Raw genomic sequence first — 17,044 nt, forward strand, 5'->3', positions numbered from 1 at the left:
CTATGATGGAGGGCAAGCTCTTTGAGCCTCTGTTTTTTATCTGTGAATGGGAGTAGTAATACCAACAATGACATGTTGTTAGCTTAGAGATAGTGCTTGTGCTCTGCAGAATCAGTGTTCAGTAAGCATTTGTCATTGCAACCACTTTGGTTCCCATTTGCCTCCTCATAGAACCTAAAGCAGTAGAAGAAGAAGAAAGTAATTTCAGCTCTCCACTGATGCTTTGGCTCCAGCAAGAACAAAAGCGGAAGGAAAGCATAGCTGAGAAAAAGCCCAAGAAAGGACTAGTTTTTGAAATTTCAAGTGATGATGGCTTTCAAATCTGTGCAGAAAGTATTGAAGGTGAGTAGTTAAATTAGGTAGACCCAGCAACAGAGGCCCTGTTTCAGCTATCTCTGTTCTTATGTGTATTATGTCATTGAGGTGTGCCAGATTGTGCCAGATTTTATGAAGGAAACTAAGAAGCATTATATATTTTCTTTGTCCTTTAGAAATTTGTCTTAAGAGAAATATCCGTAATTCATGTGAGAAGTTAATGATACAGAATACATATCATTACCACTTGCTCATTTTAAATTTTATATGTTCCTCTCTCTTAGCTTAAGCCTTACTTTGTAAAAGTTTTCATTTTTATGATTTAATTAACATAAAGGATTTTACTTTCTTATTCATATTGGCATCCCTGGTATATAGGTGAAAGAGTAGGGAATGTTCTCTAGGTTATAAGTACTAGAGAATCTCAAAGGAAAGAAAGATCACTCTGAGTAACTTAGGGTTATCCAAGAACCCATGGAGATTAATAGGAGATTGAGTTTAAGAAGATAATAGAAATTGGGTTAGGCAAACAGGAATGGGGAGGAGGGCTTTTGAAGAAGGGATGTAAACAAAGATAGATGTAATCACACATGATAGTTTAGAGTGGTATCAGATGAGAAGTTGACATTGAAATTCATGTCAGGTAATAGTGAAAGAAAAATTGAGAAGGTGAATTTGTCACAAGTTTTGGAGGACCTGCACTGCCAAGCCCTGAGACCTTTGCAGTTTTGGGGGAGTAAAATAAAGGCAGAGTTTCAAAAAGTTTAATGTGTAGCTCCATACAAGATAGATTGAACTGGAGACATTGGGAGGCAAGAAGTCATTCATGAGAGTATTACTACAATAGAAATGCCAAGTAATAAAACCCATGTAGGAAAAGAAAGAATGGACACATTTTGTGACTGCTTAGATAATAAGGAGTAGAGAGGACAAAGCCAAAGATGACTTTTCTAAGCCGGGCTCATTGGCACTCACCTGTAATCCCAGTGGCTCCGGAGGCTGAGGCAGGAAGAATCACAAGTTCAAAGCCAGGTTCAGTAAAAGCGAAGTACTAGCAACTCAGTGAGACCCTGTCTCTAAATAAAATACAAAACAGGGCTGGGGATGTGGCTCAGTGGTTGAGTGCCCCTGAGTTCAATCCCTGGTACCCCTTACCTCCCCCAAAAGATGTTTCTTCTGAGCAGGTGTGATGGCACATGCCTGTAATCCTAGTGATTGGGGAGACTGAGGCAGGAGAATCACAAATTAAAGGCCAGCTTCAGCAACTTAGCAAGACCCTGTCTCAAAATTCTAAAAAATAAATAAAAAGGAATGGGAAATGTGCCCAGTGGTAAAGTACCCTTGGGTTTAATCCCAAGTACAAATAATAATAAGGTAAGGAGAAAAAAAAAAAAGCTAGTTTGAAAGTATGAGAAAGTGTGAGCTCTTCTTTTTTGGGAGTGTATGGGGGATTAAACTACTCCCCATTCTTATTTGCCTAACCTAATTTCTATTACTTAAACTTAGTCTCCTATTAATCTCAATGGGTTTTTGGATAACCCTAAGTTACTCAACAGTGATCTTTCCTTTGAAATTCTCTAGTACTTTTAATGTAGAGGGGCCTTAACCACTGAGACACATCCCCAGCCCTTTTTTTTTTTAAGAGAGAGAGAAATTTTTAATATTTATTTTTCAGTTTTTGGTGGACACAACATCTTTATTTTAATTTTTATGTGGTGCTGAGGATCAAACCCAGCACCCCGCGCATGCCAAGCGAGCGTATTACCGCTTGAGCCACATCCCCAGCTCCCCAGCCCTTTTTTTAATGTTATATTTAGAGCAAGTGTCTCACTGAGTTGCTTAGGGCCTCACTGTATTACTGAGCCTGGCTTTAATCTCTCAATTCTCCTGCCTCATCCTCCCAAACTTCTGGGATTACAGCATGTGCCATCATGCCCAGCCAAAAGTATGAGTTCTACATGAGAAATAATTGTAGAATGGCAGGTCTATAGAAGTACAGTGCTGGGGTTGTAGCTCAGTGGTAGAGCACTTGCCTAGCCAAAAGGTTATAGAATCTTAAGTTAAAAGTTGAAGGAATTAACAAACAAATAAATAAATAAAAAGAAATCAAAGTAATTATAAAGGTTTTCTAGTCCCAGACCTTAATTTTAAGGAACTAAGGTTATGAACTACCCACATTCCTGGTTGCATCTTTTCACTATTTGGGTTAGGGTCACAGAATACAATTAATTTCAAATGTTTAGGTGTAGCACCCAATCTTCCACCAGGGAATGCGAATGCTTTAGGGACTCAGGGCAGAAATCTCCTGACTGCTTCTGTGACCTAAGAAGGGAACACAGATGGCTATTGTAACTTCCCAGCTACTTCCCCATGCACCCAATTGATTAAAACCATAAGAAAACAACAAAACACAGGGTATGAACAGGGTATGTGCTCCAACTGTAGGGATTCTAAGTATAATGCCTGTGCATACTGTTAGTATTAAGAGATGTTGACATGAATATCTTGTAGCCTACAGTTTTCTTTTAATTTCTTTTAGATGCCTGGAAATCACTGACAGATAAAGTCCAGGAAGCTCGATCAAATGCCCGCCTGAAGCAGCTCTCATTTGCAGGTAATGACTAGAGCAATTATTTTACTCCTCCCTCAGAATATTCTGTCAACTTATTAGTCTCAGCCATAGAATTGATTCTATTAATAAAAAAAAAAACACTTTTTTTAAAAAAGTATTTTTCACAGCTTTGAGATATAATTCACATATCATCCATTTAAAATATATAATTTGGTGGTTTTTATGTATTCACAGAATTGCTCAACCATCATTGCCTTATAACTCCAGAATATTTTCATAGTCACTGAAAGGAACCCCTGCTCATTATTAGTCAATTCCCCATCTCTTTCCCCTGACACCATGTTCTAGACCTTTTCATATAAATGGAAATCATATATTTGTGACTGGCTTTTCACTTCACATAATGCTTTCAAGGCTCCTTCTTGAGCTGGGAGTATAACTCAGTGTAGAGCATGGGATTAGCATTTGTGAAGGCCTGGGTTTGACCCCTATCACAAAAAAAAAAAAACGCCGAAAGAGAGAGAGAGAGAGAGATAGAGATATATATATATATATAGAGAGAGAGAGAGAGATATTCCTGCCTGCTGTAGCATTGCATTCATATTCCACTCCTATTTCTTTCTTTCTTTTTTTTAAGTGTGGTGCTGGGGATTGAACCCAGGGCCTTGTGCCTGTAAGACAAACACTCTACCAATAGATCTATATCCTCAGCTCATTTCACCACCACCTTTTAAAAATTTTTTTCTTTTTTTAATTTTTTTTTTTTTTTTTTTTAGTTGTAGTTGGACACAATACCTTTATTTTATTTATTTTTATGTGGTGCTAAGGATTGAACCCAGGGCCTCACATGTGCTAGATGAGCGTTCGGCTGCTGAGCCACAACTCCAGCCTGAATGCATTTCAAGCATAGTACACATATGGAGCACAATTTTTCATTACTCTGGTTGTAATCCACTCCTTTTATTACCAAATAATATTCCATTGTGTGAATATACTTTGCTTATCCATTCATCAGTTGATGGATATTTGGGGTTGTTTGTTGTTTTACTTTCTTATTCTTGCTAATGATTATTGACATACAAGTTTTTGTACAAATCTGTTTTTATTTCTCTTGGGTCTGTACCTAGAAATGGCATTGCTGGTTTATATGACAACTCTCCTTAACTTTTTAAAGGACTGCAGAATTCTTTTTTCCCAAAGTAGCTACACCATTTCATGTTCCCAGCAGTATACAAAGGTTCCAGTTTCTCCATATCCTTGTCAAAACTTGATATTGTCTGTTTTTTATATTTTAGATATTCTAGTTAATTTAAAATAGTACCTCATGATGTGTGTGTATGTGTGTGGCGGGGGTGCTAGGGATTGAACCCAGAGCTTTAAGCATGCTAGACAAGTTCTCTACCAGTAAACTACATCCCCAACTCATTGTGGATTTTTTTTTTTTTTTTTTTGAACAGGGGATTGAACTCAGTGGCGCTCGACCACTGAGCCATATCCCCAGTCTTATTTTTTATTCTGTTTAGAGACAGGGTCTCACTGAGTTGCTTAGCACCGTCATCTTTGCTGGGGCTGGCTTTAAACTCGGGATCCTCCTGCCTCTGTCTCCCCAGCAGCTGGGATTACAGGCGTGTGCCACCTCACTTAGCCCTACCTTCTCCGTTCTTATCTATACTATTTCCAAATTCTGAATCTTTGTTAATCAAGATGGAATCATATTTTAATATGCATTTAAAAATTAAGTGAGATTATCTTCTCATGTTATTGGCCATTTGTATTTTGTGGGAGATAAGTCACCTATTAGATTCTTTTTTCTTTTTTTGGTACTGAGGAGTGAATCTAAGAGCACTTTACCACTGACTTATATCCCCTTTTTATTATTATTATTTTTTAAAAATTTTGAGACAGAGTTTCACTACCTTGCTGAGGCTGACCTCAGACTTGTAATCCTTCTGTCTCAGCCTCCTGAGTTGCTGGAAATACGTGCATGTGCCACTGCCCCTGGTCTTTGACTTTTAAAAAATCCTGAAGACTGAAGATTAGCTCAGTGGTAGAGCATTTGCCAAGTATGTGCAAAGCAATACTGGATTTGATCCCTGGCACTGCAAAAGGAAAGGAAAAAAAAAAAAAAACACACACAAAGATTAAAACAAGAAAATACACAGGCTGTGTAATAATAGTACCTGCCATCTAAAATTAACAAATATTAATATTTTGTAATATGTATTTGAAATACTTACCCTCTCTTCCTTGTTAAAAGAAAAAACTAAAGTATCATAGGTAATACTTCTTTTTTAAAGATTTTTGTGTGTGTGATACTGGGATTGAACCCAGAAGTGTTCTACTACAAAGCTACACCCCCAATCCATTTTTATTCTGAGATAGGATCTCACTAAGTTGTCTAGGCTAGTCTTGGATTTGAATTCCTCATTGCCTCAGCCTCTGGAGTAGTTGGGATCATAGGTGTGTGCTACCATACCCAGCAAAAAAATTCTTTTAAATACCTTTTCACCTACCTTCCCAGGACCAATTTGAAAGAAGATAGGAGGGATAGAGATAAATATTGGGGAAAAAAAAAAAAAGTCAATGGATGGTTTCTGTGTTAGATTAATTAAAATCCTTCATGTTCACTTCAAACAAAAGTACTAAAAAATTTTAGGTTACATCATTTGAAGCCTAGTATTAATGAGAAACTATTTCAGCTTTAAAAAGGAGGTAAAATAAAAACCACAATGAGCCAAACTGGAAGCAACTCAAATACTCCTCAATACGGGAATTTAGAAACAAGTCTAAAGTAATCTGATTAAAAAGGCATGTTGATAACAGTGTGTATCTCATATGGTCATAGTCTTTTAAATCTGATACAGACTTTTAAATTATATATGTAACAATGGTTGCCTCTGAGAAGTGAGACCTGGAGAATTAGAATAGGCAACTCTACTTCTTTGTACTGTTTCACTTTATTTCCATGATTATTTTTTATAAATATATTTTTTAGTTGTATATGGACAGAGTACCTTTGTTTTTATTTATTTATTTTTATGTGGTGCTGAGGATCGAACCCAGTGCCTCAAATATGCTATGCAGGTGCTCTACAACTGAGCTACAACCACAGCCCTCCAATATTATTGTGTGTGTGTGTGTGTGTGTGTGTGTGTGTGTGTGTGCGCGTGCGCGCGCGTGTTTGTTTTGCTGGGGATTGAACCCAGGGCCTTGTGCATGCAAGGCAAGCACTCTACCAACTGAGCTAAATCCCCAGCCCTTACTTATAAATTTTTTAAAAACTAGCTCAATTACATTTAATTTTTTTAAAAAACAGATGGCAAAGAGTTAAGAAAAAGTTAGGATTTTCCTGGGTGCCCGGCTGCTTCTTCTCACTCTGCATATTCCCTGGGCTTTTTCAGCAGTTCCCATGTTCTCACATTGTATCTGTGATTCAATCCTTCTGCTGTTCCACCATTCCCCAGAGCTCAGCTCAGACAACTCCATTCAATTCTGACATCCTTATTTTCTTCATCATTCCCATCTGTTTTTTCTTCCCCAATATTTTCTCACCTGTAATGTTAAGATACCTTATAACTAGTGCCTCAGACTCCCTTTTCTCCTTCTGTATAGTATTTGTTGTCATCAGAGGAATCTCAAAATCCTCTTACTGTTTACAAATATACTGGTTGTAGAACAAAATTTTCATCTCTCTCTCTCTCTCTCTCTCTCTCTGTCTCTTAGTTGTTGATGGACCTTTATTTTATTCATTTGTTTATATGTGGTGCTAAGAATCGCGCTCAGTGCTTTACACATCTGAAGCAAGTGCTCTACCACTGAGCCACAACCTCAGCCCCAAAATCTTCATCTCTTAAGTATTTGTTGTTAATAAATAGGTATTGAATATCTGATGTGCCCAGCACCATGGTGAGCACTAAGGATATAATTCTGTGTAGAAGTAGATTGGCCCTGCTCTCCTGAGGTTTCCAGTTTGAATCCTCGCATGATAAGATCCTGCTCAGCCTGCACCATCTGTTCGGCCTAAGCTCTTACCACTTTCCTCACCATTCAGGGTCCTCTGTTTTGATCCATCAGTGTGTCTTAATGTGTGGTCTGAAAATGTGGATCAGAATCTCAGGGCTCACGGCTGAGAAAGCTGAATTTTTAACCTGTGTACCCTAATAATTATTACTATGTACATTACATGTTTTCACATTAGCGCATCATGCAGTTCCCCCACCAGGAATGGCCTGCTCTCCTTCATCTCTTGTCTTCCCCAATTTCTCTTTTGTGCTTGACAAACTCCTATTAATCCTTCAAGTTTCTGCTCAGAGTCACCTCTTTGTCCTTTTTTGACCATTATCATCTTGCATTACAAAAAGTCCAAAGCATCAGGATTGATTGATACAATAGTTTGAGTAGTGAGTGCATGTAAAAGCTTACGATATAATTGTAGACTTTATAAAATCTGTAACTTAGTCTATACTAAATTTATTTATTTTTAAAACCTTTTTTTAAAAAAAAAAAGGGAGAGAGAATGAGAGAGAGAAAATTTTTTAATATTTATTTTTTAGTTTTCGGCGGACACAACATCTTTGTTTGTATGTGGTGCTGAGGATCGAACCTGGGCCGCATGCATGGCAGGCGAGCGTGCTACCGCTTGAGCCACATCCCCATTGAATAATATTTTTAATTATTTTTTCTTGAGCAAGGGGTGAAGCTTAATTACACTTATAGAATACATTATACTTAACATGTGTGAGGCCTTGAGTTCAATCCCCAACATTAAAAAATGGAGATAAAAAGTATTTATCTTCTATAATAAATAACCTTATCTTAACTGTAATTTTTTTCTTGTCATCTCCCCCATATTGCTGTAACTTTTTTAACTTTAACTTTTAGAGCTTAATACATGTTATACAGCTGTATTAAAAATATTTTTCTCCATATCCTTATTCTTTAATTTTTTTCTATTTTAAAAGGTTTTGTGTTAAAAAAACTATATAGGGTGGGGTTGTGGCACAGGGGTGGAGCACTCGCCTAGCATGTGCGAGGCCCTGGGTTCGATCCTCAGTACCTCATAGAAATAAATAAAATAAAAGTATTGTGTCCAACTACAATTGAAAAACAAATATTAAAAAAAAAAAAAAAAGACTAGGGCCTGGGGATATAGCTTAGTTGGTAGAGTGCTTGCCTCGCATACACAAGGCCCTGGGTTCAATCCCCACCCAGCACCACCAAAAAAAAAACTATATAAACACATCACCGCAGGCTGTTTTCCACTTTCACATCTTGTCCTACTGGAAATACTTAAGGGCAGTAACACATGAAGCTATCCTTTTTTTATGAGAGCAAGACCTTCTGGAATGCCTTCTGAGGGGGCTGCCCGAGGCTGTTTTAAAATTAACTTTTTTTTTTCTTTATAAGAAGGAATCCAGTCCAAAATAACACTAAAAAGTATAGGAGAGTAAATGCATAGACCAGTAATCGTCATTTATTATCATTATCAAGTATTCTGTACTGTACTTAATTGTATATGCTATACTTTTATGTGACAAGCAGTGCAGTAGGTTTGTGGAGATTTGCATCACCACAGACATGGAACATGGCACTATGATGGTTGTTATGTTAGCTGCTTTGTCATTGGGGGGTAGAAATGTTTCAGCTCCAATGTAATGTCAGGAGACCACCATCATATTTGCCATCAAATGTGTTGTTTTGAGGGCTGGGGTGCAGTGGCAGAGCACTTGCCTAACTCGTGTGAGGCTTTGGGTTTGATCGTCAGCACTACATAAAAATAAACAAATAAAATAAAGGCATTCTGTCCATGTACAACTACAAAATAAATTTTGTCTGTTGTTGACTGAAGCATTGTTATGTGGTATTTGACTATAGACTGTTCCCTCTAAGAGTTTCCACAATACTTTCTACTAAAGCTTTACATTTTTCACCTTGTGTGGTTTGTGCACATATCTGAAACTGAGCAAAAAACAAAGAAGCTATTAAGTGTGTTACTCCCTGCATTCACTATACATCACAGAAAAGCTCTGTGCTGTTCGGGATGTGGCTAATGTTCCTTTCAAAAATTATTGAGAGGGCTGGGGATGTGGCTCAAGTGGTAGCACGCTCGCCTGGCACGCCTGCGGCCCGGGTTCAATCCTCAGCGCCACATACAAACAAAGATGTTGTGTCTGCCGAAAACTAAAAAATAAATTAAAAAATATTAAAAAAATTATTGAGATACCTGTGTACATATCAGCTTACAGAACCTATGTACTCCATTGCTTATAAATAAAAATGGAATTGTATTTGGAGTTATACAATCTAAGGTTTAAATCTTCACACACTAGCTCTTTGATCTTGGGTGTATTAAATTCTGAGACTAGGTCTACTCCCCTTAACATAAAGTTAGTAATGAGCTGGGGGTATAGCTCAATGGTAGAGTACTTGTCCGTTATGCACAATGCCCTGGGTTCAATCCCTAGTATCAGAAAATAGCAGCAGCAGCAGCTAGTAACTCCTGACTTGGGTGGCTATTATGAGCATGAAACAGTATAATGCATGTCGCATTTCTGTGTATAGAGCATATAGAAAACAGTTCAGTTTGGTGGCATACTTTTTCCCTTAGCCATCTATCATGAATGTTTTCAGTATTGATAGATCTGTACCAGCATTATTTTAACAGCTATCTAATGCTGATTTCTCGAGCATACTCTGGCAGAGTTTCTCTCTACACAGGGCATTTCATTAGTTCTATGCAGTTTCCTGTTGGCTGCATGCCTCACCATCTAGGTGCCTTTTGTTCTACAGGTGTTAACGGTTTGAGGATGCTGGGGATTCTCCACGATGCAGTTGTATTCCTGATTGAACAGCTATCTGGTGCCAAGCACTGTCGGAATTATAAATTCCGTTTCCACAAACCTGAGGAGGCCAATGAACCCCCCTTAAACCCTCATGGCTCAGCCAGGGCTGAAGTCCACCTGAGGCAAGTTTCTTTTTTTGTGGAAACAGTTTGGAGTTATCTAATGATACAATTATTTCCCCATGCACTCTGAGATTTCCAGTGATGATACCACTGTCTTACATACTACTTTATTAAAGCATTTCTCTAAATATGTTTGGATCTTTTGACTCCAGGAAGTCAGCATTTGACATGTTTAACTTCCTGGCTTCTAAACATCGACAGCCACCTGAATACAACCCAAACGATGAGGAAGAGGAAGAGGTACAGCTAAAGTCAGCTCGGTAAGTCTTACATGGAGAGGGTACCCTTCTTTCCTTTTACCTAAGTGTTTCAGGGCACTGTTTTTCATGAATCACAAGTTTCCTGGCTACATTGAAGAAGACTGAAGCAGTAATAGTAACAAGCTAGTAAAGAGAGGAATATAAGTTAGAAGAAACTTAATAATTATAAGGTGCATATTTTCTTTCTTTTTTTATTTTTAAAAATATTTATTTTTTAGTTGGACACAATATCTTTATTTTATTTATTTATTTTTATGTGGTGCTGAGGATCGAACCCAGGGCCTTGCACATGCTAGGCGAGTGCTCTACTGCTGAGCCACAATCCCAGCCCTCTTTTTTTTTTTTTTGTAAGAAGCATATTTACTTTATAGTCTATGATATCAGTTTTAGATGTCTCACCATAGTCATCATGGTCAGAAAATACTGTTGTATATATTAAAAATGTGCCTCAGCCAGGCATGTAATCCTAGTGTCTCAGGAGGCTGAGGCAGGAAGATTGCAAGTTCCAGGCCAGCCTCAGCAATTTGGTGAGACCCTGCCTCAAAACAAGAAATAGAAAGGGTTGGGGATGTGACTCAGTGGTAAAGCACCCCTGGGTTTGATCCCTAGTACTGAAAGGGGAGGAGTACATTTTATTAGGAGTTTATTATGCTTGGCATTGATCAACCAGTATATTCATATTCTCTAGGATACTTTGATTCAAGACAAAAAACATTTCCTGAAGAGAATTCATTAGAATTATGCCTTGTCTTTTATAGGAGGGCAACTAGCATGGACCTGCCAATGCCTATGCGTTTCCGGCACTTAAAAAAGACATCTAAGGAAGCAGTTGGTGTCTACAGGTATGGCTAAAATCCTAGAAATAATTACAGAAAACTAATAAAAGTTTTCTAAAATAAAGAGGATCAAATGCTGGACTTACCTTCTTCACTCAGCAAGGTTTTTATAGATATTTTTAACTAAACCTGATATCCTGGGACCTGGCACTCCTTGTGTTGAACAAGGAACTTGACATAATTAGACTGCTACTACTTCTAGTGGGATACAGAATGGAGAAATTTTTAATCTTTGCCCATCCATTGGTATAGCTAATACGTAAATCAGGTGGGATCCAAATCTTTCTTTCTCTCTCTCTCTCTCTCTCTCTCTCTCTCTCTCTCTCTCTCTCTCTCTCTCAGGTGTCTGTCTTTCCTGCAGAACTAATAGGTCTAGAGTTCCCAATGGTTTGTTCATTCACTTAACCTTACTTGAAGCTCTGTGCCTGCTCTTTGTTTCACCTTCTGTCCTAGGTCTCCCATCCATGGCCGGGGGCTTTTCTGCAAGAGAAACATAGATGCTGGAGAGATGGTCATTGAGTATGCTGGCAACGTCATCCGCTCCATCCAGACTGACAAGCGGGAGAAGTATTATGATAGCAAGGTGAGGCTCCCAGAGTACTCTCTTAGTTCTTTCTTTTATTGTAGGAAGGGACTATCAACTGTCCCATAAGGAATTCTGTATTCTATCAGTTCAAAAACTTTTTTAAAAAGCATTTTAAATCTCTGAAACTTATAATGGGCCCTATAAAAGTTCAGAATCCACTTTAAGGATTAGTACACAGAGATTCTCTCTGAAGATTTGTCTGAGTGTATCCCAGGATTAAAAGCACATAGGTAGGGTGACACAGTGCATACCCCTGTAATCTCAGCAAATTAGGAAGCTGAGCAGGAGGAGTGCAAGTTTGAGGGCAGCTAGGGCAATTTAACAAGACCTTCCCAAAATAAAAAGTCCCAAGGATGTAGCTCAGTAGCTCCTGGGTTCAATCTCCTGTACTGGGGGTGGGAGAGTACATAGCTACATAAGTTTAGGTTTATCTTTCCTGTGAAGACATTAAGAAACCTCTAGTCTAGTGCCTGTAGTCTGGGAACCCCTCCTAGAAGTATTGAAGGGTATGAACAGAGAGAAATCTGGATAAGTTAGTAAAAAACCTGCTCATCAGTGGCTGTGGCTAAGGCAGGAGGATTGCAAGTTCCAGGCCAGCATCAGCAACTTAGACTGTGTCTCAAAATAAAATTAAAAGGCGGGGTGGGGGTGTTGCTCAGTAATAGAGCACCCCTGGGTTCAATTCACAATACTGCAAAAATAAAGAAAAGGACGGGGAATGTAGCTCAGTAGGAAGAGTGCTTGCCTAACATATGCAAAGCTTTGAGTTCAATCCTAGCACCAAAAATAAATAACAAATTCTTCTTTCTCCTGTGTGTATAGGGCATTGGTTGCTACATGTTCCGAATTGATGACTCAGAGGTGGTAGATGCCACCATGCATGGAAATGCTGCACGCTTCATCAACCACTCATGTGAGCCTAACTGCTACTCTCGGGTCATCAACATTGATGGGCAGAAGCACATTGTCATCTTTGCCATGCGTAAAATCTACCGTGGAGAGGAACTCACTTATGACTATAAGTTCCCCATTGAGGATGCGAGCAACAAGCTGCCCTGCAACTGTGGCGCCAAGAAGTGCCGGAAGTTCCTAAATTAAAGCTGCTCTCCTCCCCCTGTGCTGGAGTCTTAGGACCCAGGGCCATCCAAAGCAATGCTAAGGCCTTTTCCAGCATCTAGGAGCTCCAGGATTGAGCCGGCACAATTGAGGGGCCTCCATGATGGCTTCACACCCTTATGTCCCATATTCACATCATTATGTGATCGTAGTCCTGGGGAAGAGAGGAGGTCTTGAAGATCCTTGATTGGCTTTTTCCTAGGGCCCCCTGTTTGCTATTAAAAGTGGGAAACAGGTTCCCTAGGAGATTTATCTGGAAGGAGCCTATAGAGGGTTAGTTATATGGTAGATGAGGCCTGAGCATCTCAGAGAACAAGTTGTCATCCCTGTCTTGGCCCTTTCCCAAGCACTATAAGTGAGGGGTCAGGCAAGACCCCAGATGCAGGGCTGGTTGGATACCTAATAGTTTGCTCATCAGGCCCCAAGTGTGGCCGTCTGTTGAACAAATAGAGAAGGTCTGGTGATTTTTCCCTACTATCTTCCCACTTAAGAGTTCACTTCCAGTTGGGAGACAAGATTCCTAGCACCTCTGGTGTCAAAAGGCTGTCTTGAGGTTGTGCCAATTAATTACCAAACATTGAGCCTGTGGGCTTTGAGTGGGAGTGTTACCCCAGTGAGCCTTATCTCAGCCAATTACCTTTCTTGACAGTAGGAGCGGCTTCCCTCTTCCATTCCCTCTCTTCACTCTACTTTCTTCCCTTTCCCTGTCCTTCATCCCACTGCTTTCCATTTCTTTCTGGGTGGTAGGGGAGATTGACTCCCTGCTCAAGGACACTCCCTGTTGGGCGTAGGATGTGCCTACAAAAAGTTCCCTGAGCCTGTAAGCACTCCAGGTGGGGAAGTGGACAGGAGCCATTGGCCATAACCAGACAGAATTTGGAGAAGTTTTCATAAAGCTCCTCTGAGAGTTTTAAAGAAATATATGTAGCATGATTTTTTAGAAGAGGATAAAGGTTATTTAAATAGGATTTGATCATGCAACAACCAGAGTGTCACAACCAGGACAACCCCTGGGCCCCATTCCTAGGGCGTGGTTACTTTGTTTTCCCCTTGTTAAGACATAGGAAGACTTAATTTCTAAATGGTCAGCGACCAGTTGACGGCAGAACACTAATCAGATTTCCAGGCCCAAAACTTGGGGACTAGACCACCTTGTGTTGAGGGACCTCTGCCACCTGTGCGCAATCCATGGATGAAGTAAATTAAATGACACTACTGCCCTGATTACTCCTTAGGATGTCATCAAAATAGCATCAAATGTTTCTCCTCTTTCTTCCCCCAAGACAGTCCTGAACCTGTTAAATTAAGTCATTGGATTTTACTCTGTTCTGTTTACAGTTTACTATTTAAGGTTTTATAAATGTAAATATATTTTGTATATTTTTCTATGAGAAGCACTTCATAGGGAGAAGCACTTATGACAAGGCTATTTTTTAAACTGCGGTATTATCCTAATTTAAAAGAAGATCGGTTTTTAATAATTTTTTATTTTCATAGGATGAAGTTAGAGAAAATATTCAGCTGTACACAAAGTCTGGTTTTTTTCCTGCCCAACTTCCCCCTGGAAGGTGTACTTTTTGTTGTTTCATGTGTAGCTTGTTTGTGCCCTGTTGACGTAATGTTCCCTGGGTCTGCTCTTTGACATAATGGAGAAGGAAGGTCACCCAGCTCCATTAAGCCACTCCCCTCCTTCCATACTGAAGCTCCTCAAAAGGCTACTGTAATATGTTAACACACCAGTTTCTTCTCTTCTTTCCCACACTGTCCCTCTGTCTCTGGCACTGGCCCCAGAGTAGTGAAAGGCAGTGCTCTTTTGCGTTTCCCTCATCTTTACTACTTCAGAGTTAGCAACTAACAAGTTGAATGCACCTTGACATTCTTAATCACCATCTGCCTCATAGATCACCTCCTTTCCTTTCCCTCTGCCCACCAAGTCCTCATATCTGCAAAGAACCCATTGATTCCCTTGTGCCCTCTTTTGGGGCAGCCCGTTGAAACTGAAGCACAGTCTGACCACTCACGATAAAGCAGATTTTTCTCTGCCCCTGCCACAAGGTTTCAGAGTAGTGCAGTCCAAGTTGAGGCTGGGGCACCCTTTTCTTGCCACAAGAAGCCCATTCCTCTGTTAAGTCTAGCAAAGCAATACGACTCAGCCCAGCACTCTCTGCCCCAGGACTCATGGCTCTGCTGTGCCTTCCATCCTGGGCTCCCTTTCCTTCTGTGACCTTAAGAACTTTGTCTGGTGGCTTTGCTGGAACATTGTCACTATTCCACTGTCATGCAGGGGAGCCCAGCACTGTGGCCAGGATGGCAGAATTTCTTGTCATCGTGGAGAAGTGCCAGCAGGGGACTGGGGAAAAGCACTCTACCCAGACCTCACCTCCCTTCCTCCTTTTGCCCATGAACAAGATGCAGTGGCCCGAGGGGTTCCACTAGTGTCTGGTTTCCTTTATTATTGCACTGTGTGAGGTTTTTTTGTAAATCCTTGTATTCCTAGTTTTGTTTTTAAGAAAAAAAAAAAAAAACCTTAAGCTGCATTTGTTACTGAAATGAATAATGCACTGATGGGTCATGAATTCACCTTGAGAAAGACCCAAAGGCCAGTCTGAGGGTGGGGGAAACTCAGCTAAATAGACCTAGTTACTGCCCTGCTAGGCCATGCTGTACTGTGAGCCCCCTCCTCCTCCTCTTTCTATAATCCCAAACCCTGAGGTCAGGGGAGGAACCTACACCTTTCCTTCTCCTGCCAGCTGCAGATGGTTTGCCTTGCTTTTCCACCCCCAACCGTCAACCACAGAAATGAGAAATCCCTCTTAACAGCTCAGCCTTGAGTCCATTGCCAAAATGTCAGCATACCTGCCAGCAACTTGGAGGATAAGCTAAGGTTTCCCTGTGGGAGGGAATGAGGCAAAACGGCATTTCTATCTCCAAAACATGTCGTGAGTTTGTTTAGAAAGTGACCAAGGGAATTTTCGCACAGAAATGCAGATTGAGGAATTGTGGTGGGTCATTCCCAAGAATCCCCCAAGGGGCACCTCAGATCCCTAAGGAATAACAGCTGCAAACCTGGTCAGTTCTCAGTGAGAGCCAGCTCACTCAACGCTTTGCTGCTAGAACCTGTTGTGGCTGCATTTCCTGGTGGCCAGTAACAACTGTGTAACCAGAATAGCTGCATGGCACTGACCCTTTGGCCGGAACCTGGTCCCTTGGCTCCCTCTGTTGATACCCACCATGTCCAACACAACCCCTCTTTCTGTTTTTAGACCAGTAACAAGAATTAAGGGGAAGCCCTGGCACTATATGTTTTCATCCAGACTCCTTTTGCCAGGACCCAGCCCACCACCCTGCTTTCCTTTGTCAACGCCCCCGTCTCCCCCGTCCCCCGGCCAATGCAGTGAGCGCCATGCAGCCATCTTGAGTTTAAAAAAAAAAAAAAGAAAAAAAAATACAACACACACACATACACACACACACTTTTAATGAATGTATCTTTCTAAAGGACTGACTTGTTCAATCAAATATCTGAAAATACTAAAGGTGAAAACCTTGTCAGATGTTAACTTTAAGTTTGATTTGGGATTCTTTTTCATATAAACTAAGTTGCTTTTGTTTTTAAGGAAAAGCGGGTCATTGCAAAGGGCTGGGTGTAATTTTGTTTCATTTCCTTCATTTAAAGCAATACAAGGTTATTGAGCAGATGGTTTTGTGCCGAATCATGAATACCAGTCAAGTCTCACACTCTGAAAAACTTGCAACCTTTTTGTTTGTTTTGGTTTTCAAATAAATATAAATATGATATATATAGGAACTAATATAGTAATGCACCATGTAACAAAGCCTAGTTCAGTCCATGGCTTTTAATTCTCTTAACACTATAGATAAGGATTGTGTTGCAGTTGCTAGTAGTGGCAGGAAAACATCAGGCCAGCGTTCCTCTGATTCTCTAATGGGGAACCCCAAACCACAAAGGGACGATAAAACAGGCCATTCCTAGGATCAGAGCGATGCAGAAATGGTGTCACCTGGATTTTCCTGCCCATGAACGTTGCCAGTCAGCACCTGTGCTCCTTGTTTCTCTATTTTTGGTTATGAATGTTGGGGTTACCACCTGCATTTAGGGGAAAATTGTGTTCTGTGCTTTCCTGGTATCTTGTTCCGAGGTACTCTAGTTCTGTCTTTCAACCAAGAAAATAGACTTGTGGTGTTTCTTTTATTGAACTTTTAACAGTCTCTTTAGTAAATACAGGTAGTTGAATAATTGTTTCAAGAGCTCAACAGATGACAAGCTTCTTTTCTAGAAATAAGACATTTCTTGACAACTTTATCATGTATAACAGATCTTTTGTTTTGTTTCTTTTTTTTTTTTTCCTTGTGTTCTTCCAAGCTTCTGGTTAG

At 40.0% G+C, this 17,044-nt stretch overlaps 1 protein-coding gene across 2 annotated transcripts in view; it reads left to right on the top strand.

Annotated features, from left to right (window-relative positions):
• Kmt2a (lysine methyltransferase 2A) overlaps positions 1-16,461 on the top strand; it is an 84,593-nt gene extending 68,132 nt beyond the window's left edge. For both annotated transcript variants that reach the window (XM_077796933.1, XM_077796935.1), the window contains exons 31-37: positions 172-342; positions 2,855-2,929; positions 9,677-9,855; positions 10,008-10,111; positions 10,870-10,953; positions 11,401-11,530; positions 12,356-16,461. In XM_077796933.1, the coding sequence (XP_077653059.1) occupies positions 172-342; positions 2,855-2,929; positions 9,677-9,855; positions 10,008-10,111; positions 10,870-10,953; positions 11,401-11,530; positions 12,356-12,631 (1,019 nt within the window). In that variant the 3' untranslated portion in view covers positions 12,632-16,461. The remainder of the gene's footprint in view (positions 1-171; positions 343-2,854; positions 2,930-9,676; positions 9,856-10,007; positions 10,112-10,869; positions 10,954-11,400; positions 11,531-12,355) is intronic.
• Positions 16,462-17,044: the final 583 nt, after the last annotated feature.

Source organism: Urocitellus parryii, chromosome 4 (genome assembly GCF_045843805.1).
Source record: "Urocitellus parryii isolate mUroPar1 chromosome 4, mUroPar1.hap1, whole genome shotgun sequence".
In the NCBI taxonomy this organism is placed as follows: Eukaryota; Metazoa; Chordata; class Mammalia; order Rodentia; family Sciuridae; genus Urocitellus; species Urocitellus parryii.